Source organism: Panthera pardus, unplaced genomic scaffold (genome assembly GCF_024362965.1).
Source record: "Panthera pardus isolate Hobbes unplaced genomic scaffold, ASM2436296v1 HiC_scaffold_1, whole genome shotgun sequence".
In the NCBI taxonomy this organism is placed as follows: Eukaryota; Metazoa; Chordata; class Mammalia; order Carnivora; family Felidae; genus Panthera; species Panthera pardus.
In genome coordinates this window covers 9,952,934-9,977,260 of record NW_026526654.1, presented here as the reverse complement: position 1 = coordinate 9,977,260, position 24,327 = coordinate 9,952,934, and the positions used below count along the sequence as shown (strand labels likewise).

General features: G+C 46.6%; 1 protein-coding gene across 8 annotated transcripts in view; it reads right to left on the bottom strand.

Moving 5' to 3' along the window:
• Positions 1–24,327, bottom strand: part of TUBGCP3 (tubulin gamma complex associated protein 3) — a 75,128-nt gene that overhangs the window by 41,012 nt on the left and 9,789 nt on the right. For 6 of the 8 annotated variants that reach the window (XM_053909709.1, XM_053909777.1, XM_053909746.1 and 3 more), the window contains 9 exons: positions 20,462–20,529; positions 16,181–16,258; positions 15,354–15,571; positions 13,332–13,504; positions 11,239–11,357; positions 10,377–10,502; positions 8,980–9,048; positions 8,440–8,572; positions 6,710–6,876 (listed from right to left, as the gene is read on the bottom strand). In XM_053909709.1, the coding sequence (XP_053765684.1) occupies positions 6,710–6,876; positions 8,440–8,572; positions 8,980–9,048; positions 10,377–10,502; positions 11,239–11,357; positions 13,332–13,504; positions 15,354–15,571; positions 16,181–16,258; positions 20,462–20,529 (1,151 nt within the window). The remainder of the gene's footprint in view (positions 1–6,709; positions 6,877–8,439; positions 8,573–8,979; positions 9,049–10,376; positions 10,503–11,238; positions 11,358–13,331; positions 13,505–15,353; positions 15,572–16,180; positions 16,259–20,461; positions 20,530–24,327) is intronic. The other 2 variants (XM_053909725.1, XM_053909646.1) reach the window with 2 other exon arrangements.

Below are 24,327 nucleotides of genomic sequence, written 5' to 3'. Positions count from 1 at the left end.
TCTGTGGATTTGAGCCCTGCATCGGGCTCTGTTGCTGACAGCTCGGAGCCTGGAGCCTGTTCCAGTTCTGTGTTTCCCTCGCTCTCTCTGCCCCTCCCCCGCTTTCTCTCTCTCTTTCTCTCTCTCTCTCTCTCCCCTTCTCTCAAAAATGAATAAACATTAAAAAAAAAAATTTGAAAGCACAGTATCACGTCTTCCAAACCATGAACGTGTGGAGCCATCGGTTTATTCAGGTCTGCCTTCATTTCCTTAACAGTTTTATGATTTTCAGTACAATTCTTCCACTTTCTTAGTTTAATTTCTCCCTAAGTATCTGATTTTGACACTGTCATACTTAGAATTGTTAATGTTATTTTGGGATTGTTTATTGCAAGTATATAAAAATAGGACTGATTTTTATGTACTAATCTTGTATCCAGCTAATTTGGCAAGCGTGTTTATTAGACTTGGACTGTGAACACTTTAGTTTTCTATGTATAAAATTATGTCATCTATGAAGAGAAGCAGTTTTATCTCCTTTGCAATCTGAGTATCTTTGTTTTTCAACTGCTCCCTTGTCTAACTGCCCTGATGAGAGCTTCCAGCTCCCAGTGCAACCCTGAGCAGGATGGGGAAAATGGACCTGCTGTCTGTTCCTGAGCTGGGGACAGAGTGTACACCCTTTCACCATTGCGACGTTACCTGTTAGCGCTTCATATACGCCCTTTATCAGGCAAGGAGGCTCCTTTCTATTCCTTCGGTGAGTGTTCTGATCACGAAAGAGTGTTGAGTTTCATCAAATGCTATTTCTGCATCGCCTGAGATGATTGTATGTTTTTCCCTCGTTTGAACAGTGTGGTGTATTACATCACTTTCCTTATGCTGTAACCACCCCTGCGTTCTTGGGAGAAATCTCGCTTGGTCATGGTGTACAGTCCGTTTAACTTCTAATCCATTTTTTAGCGCTTTATGAGGATTTCTACATCTATATTCATAAAAGATACTGTTCTGTAGTCTTTTTGTGTTGTTGTCTGGCTTTGGGATCAGAATAATATGAGCCTCATAAAATGTGTAAAAACAAGTATTCTTTCCTCAGTTTCCTAGAAGAGTTTGAAAAGAACAAGTGCTAACTTTATATATTTGGTAGAATTCACCAGTGAAGCCATCTAGTCCTGGGCTCTTTACTGGAAAGCTTGAGATTATGGACTCACTTCACGAGTTACAGGCCTATTCCAAATTCCTACTGCTCCGAGACTCCGTGTCAACGGTTGGCATTTCTAGGAGGTCTCAGGTTTTATTATCTGCAAATGGCTTCATTTCTCCACCATTTTTGAGGTGGAGTTTTTGCAGGACACAGAATTCCTGACTGGCAGATTTTCCTTCCAGCATTTTGAGTGTACATCCTAGTGCCTCGTGGCCTCCGTGGTTTCTGAGAGGGCAGCTGCCGACCTAATCGAGGGCCTTCTCCATGCAGAGTTTCCCTAGGACTCTGTCTTCCCACGACTCGATCACAAGGCTCCTGTGGACATGGCGACCTGTCCCACTGGAGTCTGGGGAGCCCCCTGCGCATCCCGGCGCCATGGGTCTCTCAGACCCTTGACATTCTCCTCTTCTCTTCCTGCTCCTCCGGCGGGATAACTCAGTTGGTCTATCCTCAAGGCACGTGTTTCCTTTTTCCTGCTCAAATCTGCTGTTGAGCCCCACTAGTGATTTGTTTCATTTCGGTTACTGTACTTTTCATCTCCAGAGCTACTTTGGGTCCTTTTTACAATCTCTGTTTATCCAGGTTTTTGTGCTCTCTCTGATTACAAAAAGTAGCATTTCCTGGGGCACCTGGGTGGCTCAGTCAGTTGAGTGTCCGACTTCAGCTCAGGTCATGATCTCACAGTCCATGGGTTCGAGCCCCGCGTTGGGCTCCGTGCTGACACTTCAGAGCCTGGAGCCTGCTTCAGAATCTGTGACTCCCTCACTCTCTGTCCCCTCCCTCGCTCATGCTCTATCTCTGTCTCTCAAAAAATAAATAAACGTTAAAAAAAAAATTCTTTTTTTAATGTATAAAACATAAAGCATATAAAATCCAAATATAATTGAAAAGATCATACAGTTTGACTCATTGGGCAAAAAAAATTAAAAAAAAAAGAAAGTAGCATTTCCTTGCATTATGCAAATATTTAATAAACTACTTTTATTTTCGAGAGTGAGCGCATGAGTGGCGACAGGAGCAAAGGGAGAGAGAGGGAATCCCAAGCAGGGTCCAGGCTCAGTGAGGAGCCTGACGCAGGGCTCAGTCCCACAACACTGGGATCGTGACCTTAGCCAAAATCAAGAGTCAGACACTCAATTGACTGAGCCACCCAGGCGTCCCTAATAAACTACTTTTAAATGAGTGGTTACATAAGGCTCACATGTAGCTACTTACAGTTAACCTTACGCTTAAAGAAATATGATTTTACAACTAAGTTATAACTCATTACACAATTGAGGGGAAATTAACCAATGTTAGAATTGAAGAGACAAAAATACCCAAATTTTAATTGTGTAAGGATCAAACACAAAACGCAATTGTCTCAACTACCAAATTCTTATGGTAAATATATTATTTAGAGTAAATTAAAGAGAACTTCCCAAATTTAGTCAGAGACTTAATCAGAGTCAGGAACATTTATAAATGTATGGGTCAACGAAAAAAGGAGAAGTCAAAGAACACCACAATTAAGAGAAAGGCCACAGACATATCAGGGCCAGTGGGCACTCAAATTATATCCAGCATTCTTCTTACATAAATTAACAGCAATTAACCTAGTAACATACTGAGCGCTTACTACCTGCCTGACTCCATCTGCACACACGCGCACAATCCTGTGAGGCTGCTGCTATTACACACGCACAGAAGATGTGCAAGGGAAGGCTCACAGAGACTACAGCACTCGCCCAGGATTCAGAGGTTTTCCAAACTGCAGCCAACAGTCAAACCTAAGCCATCAGACCCCAGAACCTGGGCCGGTGAGCCCCACCACAAGGCGACGAGGCAGGGAGTTAAAACAAGGCCCCTGTAAGACTCTATGAGCTGCCTGCTGGCACGGCAGTACCCAACAGCAGGCATGCAGCAAAGGGCAGAATCTACTTTACGTCAAGGACTCATGTTAGCTCTATAGTCACAGTACATTTTTGAGAAATCCCAGCAGCCGAACTAGTGAAGCAAACAAGACCATGTGGGTATAAAGTAACTGGCAAATGAACACTTACAAATCCTGAACTTCCTGAAGCCTTCTCTAACCTCAGACACCAAGTAGGAATATCAGTAAATATAAAACCTTAAAAAAGATAAGTTTACTGTAGTGCAATGTTAGTATTCGAAGTAATCTGAGGAAAGGGTACCTGAGGGTGCTTTATAGTTCTGTCAACTCTTCCAGAAGTCTGAAACTATACAAAAAAACAAAAAAAAAAATTTAAGGATAACTTTATCTGGGAATGCAAACTGGTGCAGCCACTCTGGAAAACAGTATGGAGGTTCCTCAAAAACCTAAAAATAGAACTACCCTACGACCCAGCAACTGCACTATTAGGAATTTATCCAAGGGATATAGGTGTGCTGTTTCAAAGGGACACATGCACCCCCATGTTTATAGCCGCACTATCAACAATAGCCAAAGTATGGAAAGAGCCCAAATGTCCATCGATGGATGAATGGATAAAGAAGAAGTGGTATATATACATATAATGGACTATTACTCGGCAATCAAAAAGAATGAAATCTTGCCATTTGCAACTATGTGGATAGAACCGGAGGGTATTACGCTAAGTGAAATGAGTCAGTCAGAGAAAGACAAATATCATATGACTTCACTCATATGAGGACTTTAAGATCCAAACAGATGAACATAAGGGAAGGGAAGCAAAAATAATATAAAAACATGGAGGGGGACAAAACATAAGACACTCTTAAATATGGAGAACAAACCGAGGGTTACTGGAGGGGTTGTGGGAGGGGGGATGGGCTAAATGGGGGAGGGGCACTAAGGAATCTACTCCTGAAATCATTGTTGCACTGCAGACTAACTAATTTGGATGTAAATTCAAAAACTAAAATTAAAAAAATAAATAAAATGTGTTAATGATACCTACAAAAAAAAAAAAAAAAAAAGAGTAACTTTATTGATGAGGCAAGATCTGAGATTAAGCTGAAGGGATCGTTTGAGCTAATGACCTAACACTGAATTCAACAGACAGGGTGTTTACTTAGCATCTTATCCTTAAATACATAAAACCTAAGGTTTGCCTTACACATATTCTGGGTGACAAGACTTCTTCAAAGTAAGTATCCCAAAGTGAAGCTATCCCAGTCTTGGAGAGTTTGCTTTTTTGCCTTACCTCAGTGAATCAATGTCCAAAAATAGAAAAGAAAACAGTCTAGAGGAAAATCAATCTGCAAGTCAGGGCCCAATTCTCCGGCCCCACAATTATAAATAGGCCCAGATCACACACAGGTCAGACAATCAATAACGAACTGGTGGTACTTTTAGGGACGATTCTGAAAACAGACGCACACAGTGAATTAGTGGTGTAATTAAGGACTACTTTAAAAACCCAGTTGCTAGCAACTGCAAACTAAATTATTCCCAAAAAAAAAAGTCAAAAGCATTGCAAATTAGAAATTAGGTTCTAAATTTTAAAAAGATAATTAACCAGTTTGTGGCTTTAACTTTTGTCTTACTTGACAACAATTTTATATATATCACAATAGGACCAGAACTGCAATTCCTGTCCCAAACTCTGAAGAAAATCAGCTTCATCAAGTTAACTGGTCAGCAGCTGTTTAAAAGGTCAGTATCACCCAGAGGCACCTGGGGGCTCAATCAGTTAAGCTTCCGACTCTTCTTTTCAGCTCAGGTCATGATCCCAAGGTTCGTGAGTTCGAGCTGCATGTTGGGCTCTGGGCTGACAGCTCGGAGCCTGGATCCTGCTTTGGATTCTATGTCTCTCTCTCTCTCTGCCCCTCCCCGGTTCATGCTCTGTCTCTGTCTGTCTCTCATAAATATTAAAAAAAAAAGAGCAACCACAGACACAAGATATCCAAATGTATAAAACCACGCCACGACTCAAGTCTAGAAAGACAGACAAATCCACCAGAAAAGCGGGCAAAGAACAGGCCCAGCAATTGGTAGAATAAAAATAACAAACATGAAAAGCTGGTCAACCTCACTAGGAAGCAGTAGAATGCCTCCAAGACACCACACCTCACACATTAGAGTAAAAACCCTCAATAGAACTGAGTGACAGGAGCACTGACCAAGCTGGAGAAGGGGGACCCACGGAAGGCCGACTGCGGGTTGGCCTGGCAGGACCGCTCCAGAGCCGGGAAGGGCAGGATCAAAACTAAAAGACTGCGCTCGCTCCCCAACAGCCAGCCATCCCACCTCGCAGGACCGACCTCAGAGGAACTCGTATGTATGCACAGGGAGACACATGAAAGGGTGTTGTTTTCAATGACATTCAAAAGGTTTACAACTATAAAGACCATCCGTCGGTACAAGACACTACACACAAAGTGGATGTCCACCTTTCCTACACATAGTAACAAAGGACGACTCTAACGCAGCCACAGCAGGGGCTACAGGCCACACGGAGCAACCCACACAACACCTGCACCTTAGGTGCTGCCCGTGTGCACCAGAGACTCCCCAAAACCACTCTCGACAGTCGGCTCTACCGCCATGCTGGTTTAAAAAGCCACTGGTCCCAGCACAACTGGTCTATGAGGAAACAATGGGACCATAACACGAATTTCATGACTGTTCACATCAAGTTCATCCACAAAAAACTAGGTGAAAACAGGAGCCCAGCCTTCTGCTCCACTGCAGGTGAGCCCCACACCCACAAGCCCACATCAGGGCGTCTGCAGGGTAAATGCCGTGCTCACTCTAGAATGTACGGAGGGCTGGGGCACCTGGTGGGCTCAGTCAGTGAAGTGTCCGACTTCGGCTCAGGTCATGATCTCGCGGTCCGTGAGTTCGAGCCCCGCGTCGGGCTCTGTACCGACAGCTTGGAGCCTGGAGCCTGCTTTAGATTCTGTGTGTCTCTCTCTCTCTGCCCCTCCCCTGCTCGTGTGCTCTCACTCTCTCTCTCAAAAATAAATCTTAAAGAAAAAAATCTAGGATGCACGGAGGGCTTAACCACTGAACGTGTGTCGACAGCACTACAACTTCTGTGAAGTTCCTATCCTTTCCTAATGTGATGTCCCCGAGGTTTTGAGGGTGCAGCCCCTCATTCCACTCTTTGTCAGAGGACCTATGGTTTGTGCTGTGTGACTTGCACAGCACAGTGGCTTTTAGGAGCACACACGCCGCCTCATGGCAGAACCAACTGTGCTTCCAACAGGCACACAGCACACACACCCATTAAAAGTGCCAGGGCCTCAGTAAGTGACCTTGCAAAGTGACAGAGCGTGCGATACTGCACCACACGAGGACTAACACGGGACACCTAGGTCTGGCTTTGCCGCAAACCTGGCCAGGGGATTTGGCCTTCTGACTTTCCCACCATTAAAACTGGGATGATAATCTCCGACGGACCCCAGGCGGCTCTGTCGCTCAGAGGTAACTGGTTTTCAAAGCACCGCACAAAACACACACGGCATTCGTGCAGTGCGGTGGCGTTACAGTCGAGAGGAAACAGTTCCCAGGGAGAAAAACTCAAGAGAGTAGCCGGAGACTCGAACGGCGCTCCTTACTTCGTGGTACGTGTCCTCGAGCTCCCCGTCGTATATCCAGCGGTACAGGAAACTCAGCACAGGATGTGACACTAAGCTGAGAATATGCTGCACCAGGGACCTCACGTACGGGTCCCCCGTCTTCGTGTACGCGTGGACGGCAGAGGCCAGCTCACCTCCTTTCCTCCCTGGGGGACACATGCAAAACACCCAAATTACACTGCCGGCAGAGACTAGGTCATCGAGATGCAGTGTTCCCTGGCTACCATCTGGGACTGAGGAGTGGCAGTAACGTGTTGAGGAACAGAGAGAGCGCCAGCCTGTCCCAGGCTTCACGAGTCAGAGCAAGGCACTCCCCTACCTCTGCGCAGCCGCTGCGGGGTTTTTCAAGAGCAACACCCCTGACTCATTACTCAAGCTGGAACATGAATTGTCACCTCTGCTGACCAAGACATGCATTAAGACTCACACTTTATACTGCAGTCAGGGATATAAACACATATAGAAAATATGAAAGTTTTACAAAACAGTACTTGCACTTTAATGCTTCCTATTTTCTTCCTTTCCTCCTTTAGTACAACACGCTAGTCTCGGCTTACCAAACTCATCTTACAACCCCATTAAGTGGCTAGAACTCCCACTCCGAAAAATCCTGCCACAGTGAAGAGTCCCGGGCCCGGGGAGCACAGCTCAGGATGAAGCACTGGCAGTGGCAAATATCAGGCCCCAAAACACAAACACAGAAAGTTTCTTACGTTAAGAATTCAGGATTTGATTAGGTTGCTGAAAGATTTTCAGGAAGGTCTAATGTGACCTGATGTTACTGAGATGCTCCTGGCAGGAGCACACACAGCTGCCTGAGGGAGGGGCAGAGATGTCAGAAGGAGCTGGAGGTCCAGGACACGAGGGGCTCAGTGCACACAGACTGTGGGGACTGGGGAGAGAGACAGAGGAAGAGTCTAGAAGGAATCCACATGGGGGTGCTCGTCATCTGAGAAAAGACACATATTTTGCCTGACTGCTTTCTCTTTTTGAGGGGAGGTGGCAGGAAGTAGAGGAGGCAGGGCACGGACAGCTTGGCGAGCTCAGACCACACATGCCGGAGTCCCGGCCCCTGTGCTCACACAGACAGAAGAAGGTGGCAGCAGACACAGGGCCGTGACCTAGGGGCAGACCCTCGGCTTCTCCCACCTCACTCAGTTCTCACAATCCTAAGAGGAGGCCACTGACACCCCAACATTACAGAGAAGAAAAGACAAAGAGGTTCTTGGCCAAGGTAGCTCCAACAGAGAGAAAAAATGTTCAGAAGGCAGGAAGAAATGCAGAGCCAGAGCCTGGGAGAGGCCCCAGCCACACAGGCAAACTGGAGGACTTGTAACACCTAGCTTGTGGACCCAGACCTGGGCCATAACCTCAGGAGGAGGAAACCCCCAGGGAAGGCTGCTGGGCCAGAGACAAGTAAAAGGGGCTTAGAGATGAACAGTTACAACACCAAGGACCACAAAATGCTTACAAACTAGACACCCTCTCCTTTCTTCCCTCATTTCAATGAACTACTAAGCTTCCACAAACATAAATATGGGGCCATGTCAGCAACTGGTGACTTTCCCTATAAGTGATCTACGCACTTGTACGTAATCTGCACATTCATGGCTGTCAAGGATACACGAGAGCAGGCACGCAAATGACCGCAGATGAAATTCTCTAAAACCTGCTTTGAAATAAAGCAGGTCCATGAGACTCAAAACAACCTTGGCAGTGGTCCACTAGGGCCGCGAGAGTCTTCAGTCTTATCTTGGGGTCGTACGTCCAAACCAGGAGGCGCCGGAGCGTCAAGCTACTCTCAAGGCCCAAGTTCACCCCCTGATCATCCTCTAACTGTAGCTGAAAAACAACAAAGACGTAACATGTAAACACAAGTCACCAAATATGTCCACCATTTCTTAATCCACGGAAGTCAGCATGGGGAGGGGATTATTCTCATAAAACGAAGCGACAGGTCCCCTCAGAGAACAATAGTTTCTTCAAGCCACTAGTCATCGGTTGAAATGGTAGATCACTTCTCGGCCTCTTGGCTAAGATCAAGTGAAATGGTAGACAGAATTCTGAAAATCAGCATTAATTGCCTCTCAAATACACTGAAACTCCATGGGTATCGAGACCTCACGAACAGCATTAGCAAACATTTTTATCTTTTAAAAGTAATTACAAAGAAACTTAAAAGCTCTATATAGTTGCAATTTTGTATGATGGCAAATCACGAAGAAATTAAAATATAAGCAAAGCATTACCTGGGAATGTAAGACAGACAGCAACCGGTAGTATTCCTTCAGTTCCTGATGCAAGGCCGCGCAAAAGCTCTGCGTGGGAAAAAGCAGGCGTGGTGAACACACAGCACAGCCCTCATGCGCCAGCGCATCTGATCGCCACAGGCTCAGCGCTGGACCACGACTGGTACGTTCTGCTGGTTTAAGTTCTGCTTCTGCCAGGGGCCTGCCGGCAGCTTTACCCACCAGCATGGCCATAGTTCATCCCACGAGGGGGGTGTTCTCCCCCAGCACGAGCTTTGCAGTTGGAAAATCAGATTACAACTAAACGTATATTCACTTTGACAATGATCTTTTAATATTATATCCCCTCTAAATCTTTAGAGTTAAAATGTCATTTTCTCGGGGGCACCTGAGGGGTTCGTTCGACTCTTGATTTCAGCTCAGCTCGGGTCACGATCTCAAGGTTTCTGAGTTCAAGCCCCGAGTAGGGCTCTGTATTGACTGTGCAGGGCCTGCTTGGGATTCTTTCTCTCCCTCCCTCTCTGCATTCACACTCTTTCTCTCAGAAATAAATAAAACATTTTTAAAAATGTAATTTTCTCTGTTTTTAATTAGAATTTAAAAACTGGCAACTCCATGCCAGTTTCTCCCAATTTTTCAGTGTTGTTTGTACCGCTCATTTTCCACACCGATATTATTAAAAACTTTGTATTTCTAGGATCTTAAATACAGAAAAGGTGAGGGGCGCCTGGGTGGCTCAATCGGTTGAGCAACCGACCTCAACTCAGGTCATGATCTCTCAATTCCTGAGTTCAAGCCCTGCGTCGGGCTCTGTGCTGACAGCTCAGAGCCTGGAGCCTGTTTCCGATTCCGTGTCTCCCTCGCTCTCTGCCCCTCCCCCGCTCACACTCTGTCTCTCTCTCAAAGTAAATAAATTTTTTTAAAAAATACTAAAAAGATGTCAAACCAGAATCTGTAAGAAAGACCATCACACAGTCCTGTGACAAAAACTTTCTAGAATGAACCCTAGAATGTAAACCCAGGGACCTCAGTGGGAAGAACCTGCAAAGGATAAAACCTCTTCTCTTTAAATATCAGGCTCCACACTGTTCTGAGTATCTTAAAGTGATACACCGTCAGTCATCTGCAGGTTTATTTTAATGCATTTATGTATTCTGTGCTCACACTCCACCAACAGCTACCATGAACCATGTGTGGTACTGGGTTATCTCTGTCAATACTCACCGTGGTCTCTATTTTCTCGAGTGGGCCAGGATGGCTCCAGTGTCGCAGTATCAAAACTTCCTTACTTAAAAAGAACCCTCTTTTCAAGAATTACTTTCATAGTAAGATTTTAGGTAGACTAAGCACTCCCCAAAATGAAGGCATCCTAAATGTTGTGGTAACAACAAACATACCTGACCCACAAGTCCAAACGAACGGTCTAGACTCCTCTGGTCAGTGTATTTTCTGATTTTGTTATGCAACCATCCCAACTCAGCAAGTCTGACTGTCGTATCCCTCAAAGATTTACTTAGGTTTGCCTAAAAAGTAAATATATCAAGAGTTAAAAATTAACAGTAGAATTTCAATTGCTTTTATAAACCATTTGCACTTTTAGTATCCTAATGCTTAGGCCCCAACACATGGCACTTACAAGTAACGAAAGCACCACCACCAAGACAGAACAACAAGAGTCTGGGAAACGAGGGCAGCAGGTGCCAGCAAGGAAGGGAAGTAGAACCTCTCTCTGCAAGCGTAAGGCTCAAGCAGCATCACCCCAAGACGTAGCTGGCCAGCTCCCCGGCAAGGCAGGGTCTCTGTGACGTCAGCCACGTCCTAGAACGGCCGGGACTTGTAAAAGACCACGACATCAACACGAAAGGGCCGTGGGGAAGGAGGTTCCAGAAGGGGAAAGCAGGCAAGTGGAGGCACCTTATCCGGAACGGTGTACCAACCGCAGAGATGCCAAGTGGTACCCGCCCCTTGGGTGCCTCGACACCACCATCACCAAGAGCAGGAGTCAGCTTGTGGGTGGCTGCATCCATGAACACGAGAAGACACGGAAGGAGAAGCAAGCAAGGTCTCAGCAAAAGCACCAGAGCCACAAGCCCGCGGGGAGGCAGACCCGTGTGCCCGACCGGCACACCGGCTCTAGGGGTCCAGTACCCCGAGTGCACCTGTCGCCCCTACAGGTTAACAGCTCCCGGCCGGCTGTACCGACATCCGTCTTTCCTGCCTGAACACCTCACACCTCACATGGGGGGCCGGTAACTGTACCTTCGCCTCCACTTTGTAGCGGTTCTCCACGCTGTCCATCTTGACGTGCTTGCCATCTATGCCCTGGAAGACGTACACAATGTCCCGCACAAGGGCCGCCTCCGTAACTTCCCCAGCACCTGAAACATTGGTTTTGTAAGAGGAATTACTGAACAACACATTTTAAGATGGAATCTATTTTATACCACACCTAGTTTTACATTACGTGTTTCAACCAGGAGAAAATTTTAAAATTAAAAAAAATGAGCTTAAGATGGAAAAAGCATGAAGTCCTAAAAACCAAGAGTTTTCTCAAAAAGATATGGAGATCATAGAATTTCTTATACAAAAAGTCTTTAGAAATTTTTTAAAAAAGCAGGGGTGCCTGGGTGGCTCAGTTGGTTAAGTGTCCAACTCTTGATCTCAGTTCCAGTCTTGACCTCACAGTCATGAGTTCAAGCCTCGCACTGGGCTCCACATTGTGGCATGCAGCCGATTTCACAACCAATCACAAAGGGATAGGTAATTATTTCATAGACGGCGTTTGTGAAAATTTATTCCATGGCATGAGTATGAACTTGGTTCCATTCTCAATCACATAAAAAGAAGCGAATACGATAGAAAAGTTATGATTTCCATAAACCTTGGAACAAAAGCTAAGTCAGAATTTAGGTGTTACTCAACGACAAAGAGGCAATGCTCAGAAACCCAAGACATCGGCGGGAGGAAAAATGTCATGAGTACACAGTCAGGGCCCAGCACTCCCAGAACCAGGGTAGTGAGTCAGAAGGTAAGGACAGGTACGTACTTCAGTTGTGGAGATAACATTCCATAAATATCAACGCCACCAAACTACGGGTAACATTGTTCAAATGTTATCTACCTGTCGTTACTGACTACTTTGTCTGCCTTTTCCATCAGTTACTAAGAGAGAGAAGTTGAAATATCCAACTGTAATTGTGGGTCTGTTTTCTTTGTAGGTCTGTTGGTTTTCCACTGTGCATCTGAAGCTGTTGGTAGGTGAATACACGTTTAGGAGCATTATTCCTTCCTGAAGAACTGACCCTTTCCCTGTTAGGAAACATCCCTCTGCCCTGACGACACTCCTACGGTGTCTACTCTGACAGTGAAGGAGCAGCCCGTCTTCCCGTGGTTAAATACAAGATGCGTGTTTCCATCCATTTACTGCCAACCTATTTGTGTCTCTATATTTGGAATATATCTCTTTCGAGCAGTACATAATGGTCTAAATGTAATTTTTTAAAAACTAAACCAAGTGTCTAATCTATACACATTTAATGTGACTACAGACGTGTTTGATTTAAACTCCCTGCATTGCAGTATGTTTCCTATTTATTGCCTGTTCTTTCTTCCTTTGCACCTCCTCTCCTGCTCTTTGGGACTGATCAAATACACTGTGAAGTCCTTTTATCTGTGAGCTCTGTGTGTCACGCAGGCTTGAAGGCCCTGGCAGGGGCCAGGAGTCACAGCAAACAAGGAGGAGCAGTGAGGGGCACTCTCGCTGTCTGGAAGCCAGCCGCCAAGTCACAGTGTTCCCCCAACCCCCCACACCCCAGCTGTCAGGGTTACACGACGGACCCAGGTAGGAAGTGTGGCTGCACGGGCCGGGCTCTGCACTCTGGGCTGTGTTCCCAGGTCCACACAAGACGCACCTGGTCCTCACATTCTGCACAAGAACAGAGAGCAGCGGGGGGAGCAGGTGGGAGGGTGGCAGGAGGGATTATAGAATCTGTGGATTACGAGCCAACAACGAAGCCCATTCCTCTCTTCTCGGAAGCGTTCCAAACACTGCTATTCGAAGGGCTCTTGGGAAAGAAATGCAAACTTTCTTTTGCGATCTAGCAGAGCTCTAAAACTCTCAGCAAGGTGTCTGTTTAACCATCAAATAAATCTTCAGTGCGTTTCTCCAATGTCCCAGGCACTGCCCGACTTGCTGAGGCATCACGGACCATACTTAGGACTCTGAAGTTCTCATCATGAGAACAAGCCGGCCCTCAATGGTTGTAAGCAGGGCCTCGACAGTGTTTTCAAATACGGGAAGCACAAAATCTAGATTGCAAAGAAAACCCATGTTAGGATCTATCCTTACTCACCACTGGCATCCCCTTCCCTCCTTGGTCTTGTCACGTTGCGAGAAACAGTGTTTGGGAGACCTTTTGAGGTAGTGGTTTGTGAAGAAGGCTGGTTTGCAGTTAAAGTCCATGCAAGACGTGACCCCAACTGCTGCCGAAGACAGTCTCCAACTCCGGGAGTGTGATGAGGCTGTCTAAAAGAAGGAGAGAGCATTTCCTACCTCCAAACACGCAGACCATTCACTTGAAACACAACACACTGCTGGAAATGTTCCTAAAATTCCTATATTGAGTTACATGCTAGAAATCTGAGCTAGATGCACGACATCGCCCTACCAGAATCCATCCACCGACCAGTCCAAGGCCTCTTTGGGACGTTTAGGCTGCCATTCAGGCTCTCACTGGCACCTCCCACATATTTCTCAGCCTAAAGACCAAAATCTACTTGACTCTTCTTCACAAGCACATAACATACATGACCCATCTAAAAACCAATGAAATTCACGACTAATTTTAACTTTGAACTTGAACTTAACCCCTTTCATTCACTCAGCACTTGCAGGGCACAGCAATTCAAACTCTGGAGGACCATCCTTCTATATCCTCGCTTGTCTCCCAGCCTTCACGGTATTCGACACGAAAAGAAGTATCATAATTTGCAAATTAATTTCAAACATACACAAACATCAAGTCCAAGGCAAGAGTAAAAAGGTCAAGACTGCCTGTGATAACTTCGAGAACGTGTCAGAGCTGGTCTCTGAACAGCTGACTTCTCAGGACGTGTGTTTTGACAAGTGTAATGAAATGTCATTTCCCGGGAACCCAACACAAAAATGAAAATCTCAACAGCACTACTGCTCCTAAGGGGCAGAACTCAGATTCAGTACCAGAGCAATACTGCTGGGCCCATCTGCAACCACTAATGAAGTGACACAGGAAAGAAGACCCCAAAAACAGCCCTCCCTCTTCTCTATTTTCATGGGGAAAAAGTCATCAACAACACTTGTTAAACTAGGACTTTCAATACAGTTCTAAATTTCAGAGAAAAATTCTAAGGGACCATTTCAGTTCAAAGTCCTCTATACAGCGCTTTGTTTTTGTTGTTTTCTTCAAATTGTAAGGTAAAAACGACCAAGTCTATTTAGTTTACTCTTTTAGCCAGAATACAAGTCAGAGATTAAATCTGTAGAATATGTTGCACTGTCTTTCCAGAACACCACATTCCACTTACAATGCACGTGTGGTGCACTTGAACACAAGAGTACTTATGTCACACAACGATTAGTATTATGCTCACGTGGAACACACATGACTGTAAATCTCTTTAGTCACTGTTCTGGAAAAGTACCCACTTTGTAACAGTCTGCTCTAATGTGATTTCCAGGATCGAACCATGTGTAGAAATATACAAAAAGATAAAGAAAACCAAATTTCCAAGTCCACTACTGTATTAGCCACTGCTTTTCTCTCAACCACAACTCTGCATCTCCTGGAAAAGGGAGAGCTGATGGCACATTGACCATGCGCTCCCAGAGCCCCTCCTCTTAATCCATGAGTGCCACAATTCTCAGTTTGAAGATCACAGCACTTGAGGACGAGACAACTTTATTTTAGTTTATTTTTTAAATAATTAAATAAAGAGAATAGCATAGATCAGTAAAGCAGACAATATTCACTGAGAGATAAAAATGTGAACACCGCAAGGGAAATGTCAGTCAGTTACCAAATGAAAGGCCCATCCTATTACACTTCTGAACGGGGGCCTTCACTAATACGCACTTGCATTAACAGGGAAAGGGTTGGCCAAAAATCATTACAGTCAACCATGACTAGAAGTGGGAAGAATTCCCATGTGAAACAAGAGTTTTTGGGAAGAATAAAATCCTAGGAGAAAGCATATCAGACACAGTGCCTGGAACATTTCTGGCACATACGAGGCCCTAAAGATAGTTTCAGTGAACACACAAAATGCCTTCCTACAAACCTGAGGATTCTGCCGTTTCTACTGCTGATAAGCAGCCTCTGCCCGCGAGCCCGACTCACCCCGGCAGGAGAGACTGTGGCGGTGGGGTCGGGCCATTCAGGGCGTACACGCCGATACTGCTGATGCCGCTGCTCCCCACGCTGCCCGAGCTCTGTGCCGACTGTGTGCCGCGGTCCTGGTAGTTCAGCGGGAGCGTCTGCGGCCTGGCGTAGTAGTAGGGAGTCGAGTGCGCATCTCTCGGCAACGCTTGAGCAAATAACGCAGCATAGCTGGAGACCTGAAAAGAATAGAGAGATATGAAATCACAGAACACTTCCTAAATCAACAGAGATGATTTATACGCAAGTTTTAGTTCTTTCTGTAATTGATTTGGTACTGTTCTTAAAAAATTTATTTTGTGAGCGCGAGCGAGTGAGCACGAAAGGGCAGGAGAGACTCCCAAGCAGGCTCCGTACTGTCAGTGCAAAGGACGCGGGGTTCGAACTCACGAACCGTGAGATCATGACCTGAGCCGAGATCAGGAGTCGGATGCCTAACCGACTGAGCCCCCCTGGCATCCCTGGGACACTGTTGTATTTGAGGTAATAACAACCCTGGAAAACATCTTAAGGAAAAGCAGTGCACTGACGAAAGAAAGAAAGAAAGAAAGAAAGAAAGGAAGGAAGGAAGGAAGGAAGGAAGGAAGGAAGGAAGGAAGGAAGAAAGGCAGGAAGGCAGGAAGGCAGGAAGGCAGGAAGGAAGAAAGAAAGAAAACAAAATCAACCAGACAAGTTACTATTTTCTTAAGTACAGAAGCTGATTCCTGTCACGACTGGGCATGGCTGTGCTGACAAGACAGAAGCTGCTTCGCGAAGGGCGCTGGCTGTGAGGACAGCCTCTCTCTCACCTTGTTTGGCTGCTTGCGTGGATCCTCACTAAGGCTGAGCAAGAGGTAGAGAATTGACCATTTATTTTTCAAAACTCCCTGTTAAAAAAGAAAACATTAACAGAATAACTTTGTACTGCTCTCCAGTTTCATGTAACTTTCTCCTCAATTATCCTTATTTCCAAAACAGAAATGTATTTTAAAAGCCACATGGTAGCACTGGGTTTTGTATGTAAGTGATGTGTCACTCAACTCTACTCCTGAAATCATCATTACACCATACGTTAACTAACATGGATGTAAATTAAAAACATAATAAGATAAAATAAAACAAAATAAAAATTAAACGTAGAACTGTACTTGGTACACAGAAGTTAATCAAAACCAAAAAAATAAATACATTCACACGGTAACAGCATATCTAAATTTGTTCATTTTTCAGGTACTGCAAACAGTGCCACCCATTACAAAGCTACAAAACCTATTCTCAAGAGGTCATTACCCTTGAATCATTTCACCCACTGAAAACTAACTCCAAAGTCCCCAATGAGAACATGTTTTTAAACTACCCTATTCCTGAATAATAGCATTTCCCCTTAAAATAATTCTTAGAATAACCAACTTCCTAAACATAGTCGTTTTAAGACAAACGCCATCATAAAATAGGTGAACGCTTTTTACCCCTTTTACCAAAGTCCCGTGTAGGCCATAGAGGATTAAAGAAAGAAAAAAAAGAGAAATTGTAAAGCACACGATGTAAGTCGGCATGCTGCACACCTAACTAGGGGTTCCGAAGTAAGAGTGGTCGACAAGAAACCCCAGTTTTCTGGGTAATTAGCACACGGATTGTATGGACTGTCTACTGCTCCGCCCTGACTCACAGCCCTGACAACAGCCCACCCTCCAGTCACGTGCAAACTCGAGTTTGCAGAGCATTTCTACTCTCTTCTCACTGCCTTACCTCTGGGACGCACACGCTAGAATACAAAAATAACTTTATTTACAAAACACATTATGGGATGGCTGCTTACTTTACACAAGGTCCTCATTATAGAGAATATTCCTTGAAAGTTTCTTTAAAGAAAAAGTTTATCTCAGGTATTTAAATTACGGTCTAACTTTAAAAATCTGAATTACACACAATTTTCCAGAAATGATAAACTGCCCAGCTGGCACAACACGGGGAACAAAGAGACCCCGACAAACAGCAAACAGACAAATGGGCAAACATACTTCGGTGGGTACGGGACATTTCAGAGAGAGGAGGGTCACTCAAGTGGCCCAGGCTGATGAAAGGACCCCCAGAGAGGATGGGGTCTTCGAGAAGGGTGGGCGGAGCACACGCACAGGAAGGGGCAGGCACAGAAGGAAATGTATTTTAGGGAATGAAGACATGTACACCTGGCCACAGCCAGGCATGAGACGGAACGGAAAACAGAATGAAGCATCAGGTCAGAGGGGTCTCACGTGCGGGACCAGAAAGCCTGACCACAGGGAGCCCGTGAAGGTGCGACTGCACCTGCGGCCAGGCCCAGGAGGCTGGACTGCAGAGGTCACAAAAGGAGACGCAGTCATTCGGGAGGAAAAGGCCAAGGGCCGGCTGGCATTCGGTGACTGAGGACCCACCCAGGGAACCTTCATAGTCCCCTGTGAGCAGGTCCAGGGCTCCCAGGGCTAGGTGACCCCTCGGGTGCAGCACCGAGGGCCGAAGCCAATCCTCCTGCATCCCGTCTCCCTGAAGGGCTGGAGGGAGATGAGCTCCCGTCGCTGCCGTGGAAAGGAGGGCCCCGTGGGATGGACGCCCTCCCACATGCCTCCTCCTGCACCCTCACCACCACTCCGGGATGTGGGCAGAAGCAAAGGTGAGCACCTAACTCCCCTACCAAAATCACCAAGCCGTGCACTGGGAGGCCAACCGCAGGGCGCCAGACTCCAGATGGCACAGGAGAGAGGCATGCTTGAGAGAACAATTAATAAGGCTTGGGGACAGGGCAAATTTGGGGAGAGCGGTGGAGTCGACGTGACATTCGGGTTTCCAGCTTTTGGCACTTGAACAATGTCATCATTCACCAGAAAAGAAAATGGGGAAGGGCAGGGGTGTGCGTGGGTGCATGTGAACGGATGCCTGGAGTATGGAAAAAGACAAAAAATGCTCCTTTCAGTTCTGAGAATGTCAAGCTCCAAGGCCTTGTGGGAGTTTCCTGAGGGGCATGTGCGTAGAGATGCCCAGAAGGCGTCAGGAAGGCAACAGGAGGTCCCTCTGGGCAGCGAGTTCTGGGTTAGAGCCTCAGTTCTTGCTTTAGAAAAATAAGGACAATTTATGGGGTGGAGAGCAGAGAAAATTCCAAATCCAAACAAAATCATGCACCAAAAACAATCAGCAAATGGCATTTTTAAAGGAGGAGGCAGTATTCTTTTACCATAAGAACAGGTATGTAAACACGCAGGCTGGGCCTGGAGAGCGTCTGATGGAGGGACTACGCAGAGGCGTGGACAGACCAGGGAAACAGGACGGCACAACGCCGGCAGGGACCACGGCCAGGATGGAGGCCTGAGGGACCAGGGAGGAGATGGGCCACCAGAGCCAATGAGCCGGGGGTGCAGGGCGCGGGCAGGGGAATGGTCCGCGGGGCCCAGCGGCACAGCAGAGCCACTGCCAAGCCACTGCCTGTCAGGAGGAGGGCGGCTTGGCCTCACTCCCCTCCCGCCCCATCAGTTCTGAGTGAAGACACCCCGAAGCAGGGCAGAGAAGGGACAAGGGAGCCCCAGGGGGGCCATCCGGAGCCCAAAGCAGGGCAGGGAAGGGTGGAGAGAGAGATCTGCTGAGGCAAGCGAGCTGAACGACTCCAGCATCACAGACGTTTCAATGCTTCTAAACCACTTCAGACCCCATTATTTTAGATTTTGAAATCTAAGGACCTTGATTCAGACTCAAGACTTTAAATGTACGCATGTATCGAATTCTAAATGTCAGAATGCACGCCACGGCACTGTAAGATCTGGAGGAACACCCACACAAGTGGGTCTGTGAAGCAGTTAGACACCTAGCTTCTTCCAGCGTCCATACCCCGCCCGCCAAGGTTCACCTCCTCCAAGACCCTCGCCGCTGCCCACGCCACCCCCTCATGCCCGCCCTTCTCCCAGCGCCCTCCACAAGGCATGGGCTGCCCTCCCCCAGACAGCCATCCTCCTCTGTCCACAGCTCCGTCAACCACACGCAGACTGCAGCCCAGGACCACTGGGACCCCTTCCCCAACCACTCCACACCGTACCACAGGCCTCCATCATCACCTCCCCGATCCTGCCCAGACCGCACCTGCACCCCCCGGCCACACCTCGCACGGCACGCACTGCCAAGAAGGGTACCCAGTGAGGAGAGAGGACAGAACAGGGAAACCAAGAACTGGATGTTTTAGCACAAAGATGGGCCGGCTGTTCCTCATCTGGTTAATTACTAGCGCTGTACTATCGTGTCCTCACATCGTTCATCCCGTGTCAGCCACCGGCCGAACCACGCGCTGCTTCTGGGGGCGAGAGCCCTAGGAAACCAGCTCTGCTTCACCACACTGCTCAGGGATAAGCACTCAGTGTTCCAAACAAAGTTTTGGAAAACAACCATTTTAAGTTAGAAAGGAGGAGAAAAACTTGGAAGAGTTAAGAGTTTAATCACTAGCAGCCTTAGGCACAACTTGGGGATTTTGATTGCTGTACTGCGAACTCAGTACTGGATGAGCAAAGCACGAAACTTGGGATTTCACGTTCTTCTCTGCGGCAGGAGGGAGACAGATGGACCAAGCTCTCACCCTGTAATTCAGTGAATTTATTGGTGTCCAGAAGGGCAGCGTCTTCTCCAAAAATAACAGGTCAGAAAACCACGTGTGGCCAAGTCATCAACAATCAATCACAAAATGTTCAAAATCAGAACTGTTTTAGGTCATTCACTACAATAGCACAAATTAGGGCCTGAGGAATAATAATGGAGAAGTCGAGCTGTCACCCCACATGCAGCCGAGTCGAGGCTTCTACCAGCTTCCTACCGCACGTGCAGCCTTCCGTCACACGAACTGAGGGCTACCTCATTCTGGTTGATTTCCCAATGTAGCTTCCTCCACCTTCATAAGCAATTTCCCATTAAATCCAGCTCAAACCTACTTTTAATCTCGAAAATCTCTTCAAAAGCAAACACAATCTACAATGAAGATCCACTACTCAGCACAGAAAGGCTTAATGTGATCCCACAAAAAAAGTCCCCACATCCCCAAACCAGCCCGACAGCCTCACGGGTAGTGGAGTGCACGCTACCTGTGAGTGAAGCTTTCTGTGGAGCTCTGAAAACAACGCAGCGTCCGCTTCTCTTCTCTGCCGAATAACTGAAAAGTTAGAAAAGAAAGCGACGTGTTAGTCACCTACACCAAAACTCCTTCTAGGACACTATTTCACCCACGGTCACAGGTAGCTGAAGTCTGAAAAGAATCCTGAGCTTAAGAATCAGAATAACGAGTGACATTTCGGCTCTGTGAATTTGGTCAATTCCTTTGATCTCTCTGACATTTGCAAAATGCTGACAGTATTAGGCTGGAATCAGAGTCTATGAGAAAGTTAGCTGAAGTAACAGAAACGATGGGACCTTTTAGATTCTACCCACCAATATGAACAGGCAATCCAGTGGGGCAAGCTACCACCAGGTTAACTAGTCGATGGCTACTGGAAGGACAGATGTAAAGTAAAAATACCTTGGGAATGGTAAATTCAAAGGGCAATAACCAACAAGCCTATCATTCATGATAGCTTGACCTAAAACCACACATTCTAAGCATTTCTGTTAACATGCACAGCAATATTAGTAAATGTCTTCAGACGCCTGCAGCTACTACACTCACTAGTTCCCCGGAAGCCACAGTAATGCGCGCAAAGCCCATGCTCCAATCGGTTCCACAAAGGACGAGACTCCACACTGGACCTGGGCCCCAAAGGAGAGGGCCACACTCGCCCACACCCACAACCCTGCACATACCATGTGCACACAAGCGCCCCTCACAGGAACCCCATACCTGCCCCATACCTGCCACAGCAGAAAAGGCACCACTTTCGAAATCTAGCTAACAGTTTCTCCAGTCTCCAGGGAATCACCCAGCAGGACTCGTTTCTTAAAACCCCAACAGCCAAGTTCACTTAACTCTAAACTGGTTTGCAGAAAGACAGTGACTGGTGTGATGGCCAATACTTTTTCACATGTATCGCCAGGAAAGGGTCCTGGTGTTCACGTTCTGCTCTTGTGAACCACACACCGGAGGTTACATCATCCCGTTCACATGTCAGGTCTGCCTGTGCACAAAGGTAAGGCTCTCTTTAACATGTATGTCTTGTTTACTGGGCGCCTGGGGGGCACAGTCGGCTGAGCATCCAACTCGACTTGGGTTCAAGTCATGATCCCAGGGTTGTGAGATCGAGCCTCGTGTCAGGCTCTGCACTGGCAGTGTGGAGCCTATGTGAGATTCTCTCTCGCCCTCTCTCTCTGACCCTTCTCCCCCCGTGCCGAGTAGGTGCATGCACTCCCTAAAATAAATTTTTAAAAAAATTTTAATTTTTAATGTGTTGTTACAAAATGCATTAAACTAAACAAATGCAATTAACATTTAATAATATAATTTACTCCCTTTAAAAACATATAAAAATACTCCAAATAAACACAGTCATTAAATTAAGTGAGAGATGCTCTGGGGCACCTGGGTGGCTGAATCAGATGAGCATCTGACTCCTGACTTTGGCTCAGGTCATGATCCCAGGGTTGTGGGCTCGAGCCCTGCATTGGACTCCATGCTGAGCATGAGGCCTGCTTAGGATTCTCTCCCTCTGCCCACCTCCCCCCAACTCGTGAGTGCTAACTAGCTCTCTCTCTCTCTCTAATTAAAAACAACAACAACAAAAAAATTAAGAGAGGTTCTTTCTACAGAATGAGATCAATACTAATGCACAGATACAAAATAACCATGGGACAATGAAACAGTAAATAATACAAATAAAAATAAACAGAATATTTACCCCCAAAAATGTTTTACCTAATAGATTGCAAAACAAATCTTTAGTTACAAGGTACCCCACTGACCAACATGAAACATTAAAAAACAAATAGGTGTTAAATTTTGTCACACATGAGAAGTTTTACAATTTGTTCCAATATAATACATACTACCGTTTTATATTCTAAGTGGGCCATATAAAATGGAAAATTATTTTGTGTTGTTCAAGAGGCCAGAACTACCCCAACTCAGCATATCTACCAAAAACTGTAATCAAATTTCAAAAGTGCTTAAATGTAAACACTGTATCTAAGAATTAATGAAATACGAAGTACAAGAACTCGGTGGTGACCATTACATGAAAAGACCATCAGAAACGCTCTCCCCACAGCGGGGCCACCCCGGACCCGGGGCCCAGGGAGGGTGACGCTCTCCCCACGGCAGGCCCAGAGAGGGTGATGCTGTCCCCACGGCGGGGCCGCCCCACAGCAGGGTCCAGAGACGGTGTCCGAGAGGAGTGGCGGGCACTCGGTGGTAAGAGGCAGAGAGGGGCAGGGAGGCGAACTGTGGCAAGATACAGGTCTTTCTTCAAAAACACAGAGGATACACCAGAAAAAAACAAACTGTGACGGATACAGCTTTCTTCTTCAAGAAAGTCCAAGACTTCCTTGCCGTATCCACTCCAACAACGTCACTGCCAGTTCCGTAACTCTCAGCCTAGACAAACTTTATTTTTAACTACTACACAGGTAATGTGCTCACCAGGTGGCCTCAAAACGTCAAGCTGCAAAGGGAAGGTTCTGTGAACACAGACCTAACAGCTGGGGTGGTCGCTCATCTACAGTCTGACATATAAGAACGATTTGAGATGTAATTAATAGTCATCAGGGTTCAGAAAGAGTACAGCGTTCTTACGTTTAGTTTTATTTACTGAATAAAAGTAAGTTTTTAGAGGTTAATAGCGGGATAAATACTCCATTTCTGCCCCTACGTTAAATAACACATCACGCTGCATAACACCAGGGGCTGAGCTACCTCAGTGGACGGGCACTTCACCCCTGACTGCTCACGGGGCCCAAGTGTGCCGGGGCGAGGACCGCAAGGTCCAAGCACTCGCGCGTCAGGACCGCCTCCCGTCCAGCTCAGTTACGCACCATGCAGCAGGACGTCGCAGACCACCGGCCAAACCCAGTGAACCAAGCACCAGCTGGGGGTGGCGAACCGTGCCGTGAAGAATGGAAATCCTAGACGGCGTCGCCACCAGTTTGCCAGCACAGTCGGAAGCGCAAAGCCCACTGCGTCTGGGCGGTGGACAGCCAGGCCTCAGCAGGGAGATCGCGCTGACAGGGCCTGCTTTCCTGGCGCAGAGCCCAGAGAACTGCGAGGGGCTGGGAACTGGTCTCTGGAGAAAAACAACCCTCCAACCGGCACAAGAGAAATATTCGCACGTGGGTACCTGTGCTCCAAGCCTCCCTCCCTCACACAGTCCCGCAGGGCAGAGGGCAGCAAAGCCCCACCTCACACAGAGCACACACCAGCACCCCGGTGCGAGTAAATGAGAGCTTTCTTGTCCAAGGTAATGACGTTTAAGAAAGCTTTCAGTATCAGCCCAGAATGAAAATGTTCACAAAGACCATTCTAAGGTATTAGAAGTTTGAATACTGACAATCCCCTAGAAGCCATACTGACCTCTTCACAGCCAACACAGTGTTCTAGGATATGTGGTCAAAAGGTGCATAATATTAAATACTGCAAATCAAAAGATATACAAGAAAATACATGAAGCCCTTTTATCTTCCTCACACTCTCAAATTATTCAGTTCTATAGTATTTAAAACAATCCTCAGGGAGCCTGGGTGGCTCAGTCGGTTAAGTGTCCGACTTCAGCTCAGGTCATGATCTCACTGTTCGTGGGTTCAAGCCCCACGTCGGGCTCTGTGCTGACAGCTCAAAGCCTGGAGCCTGCTTCGGATGCTGCGTCTCCCTCTCTCCGCCTCTTCCTTGCTTTCTCTCTGTCTCTCTCTCTCTCTCAAAAATAAACATTGCTCTATGTTCTGATAAAAATCAGAACGAAGTTGTGCATATTGTTAACACATGTTTTTACATATATGTGATAGTACTTATAATCACACTGTGCTTGGGGACCAC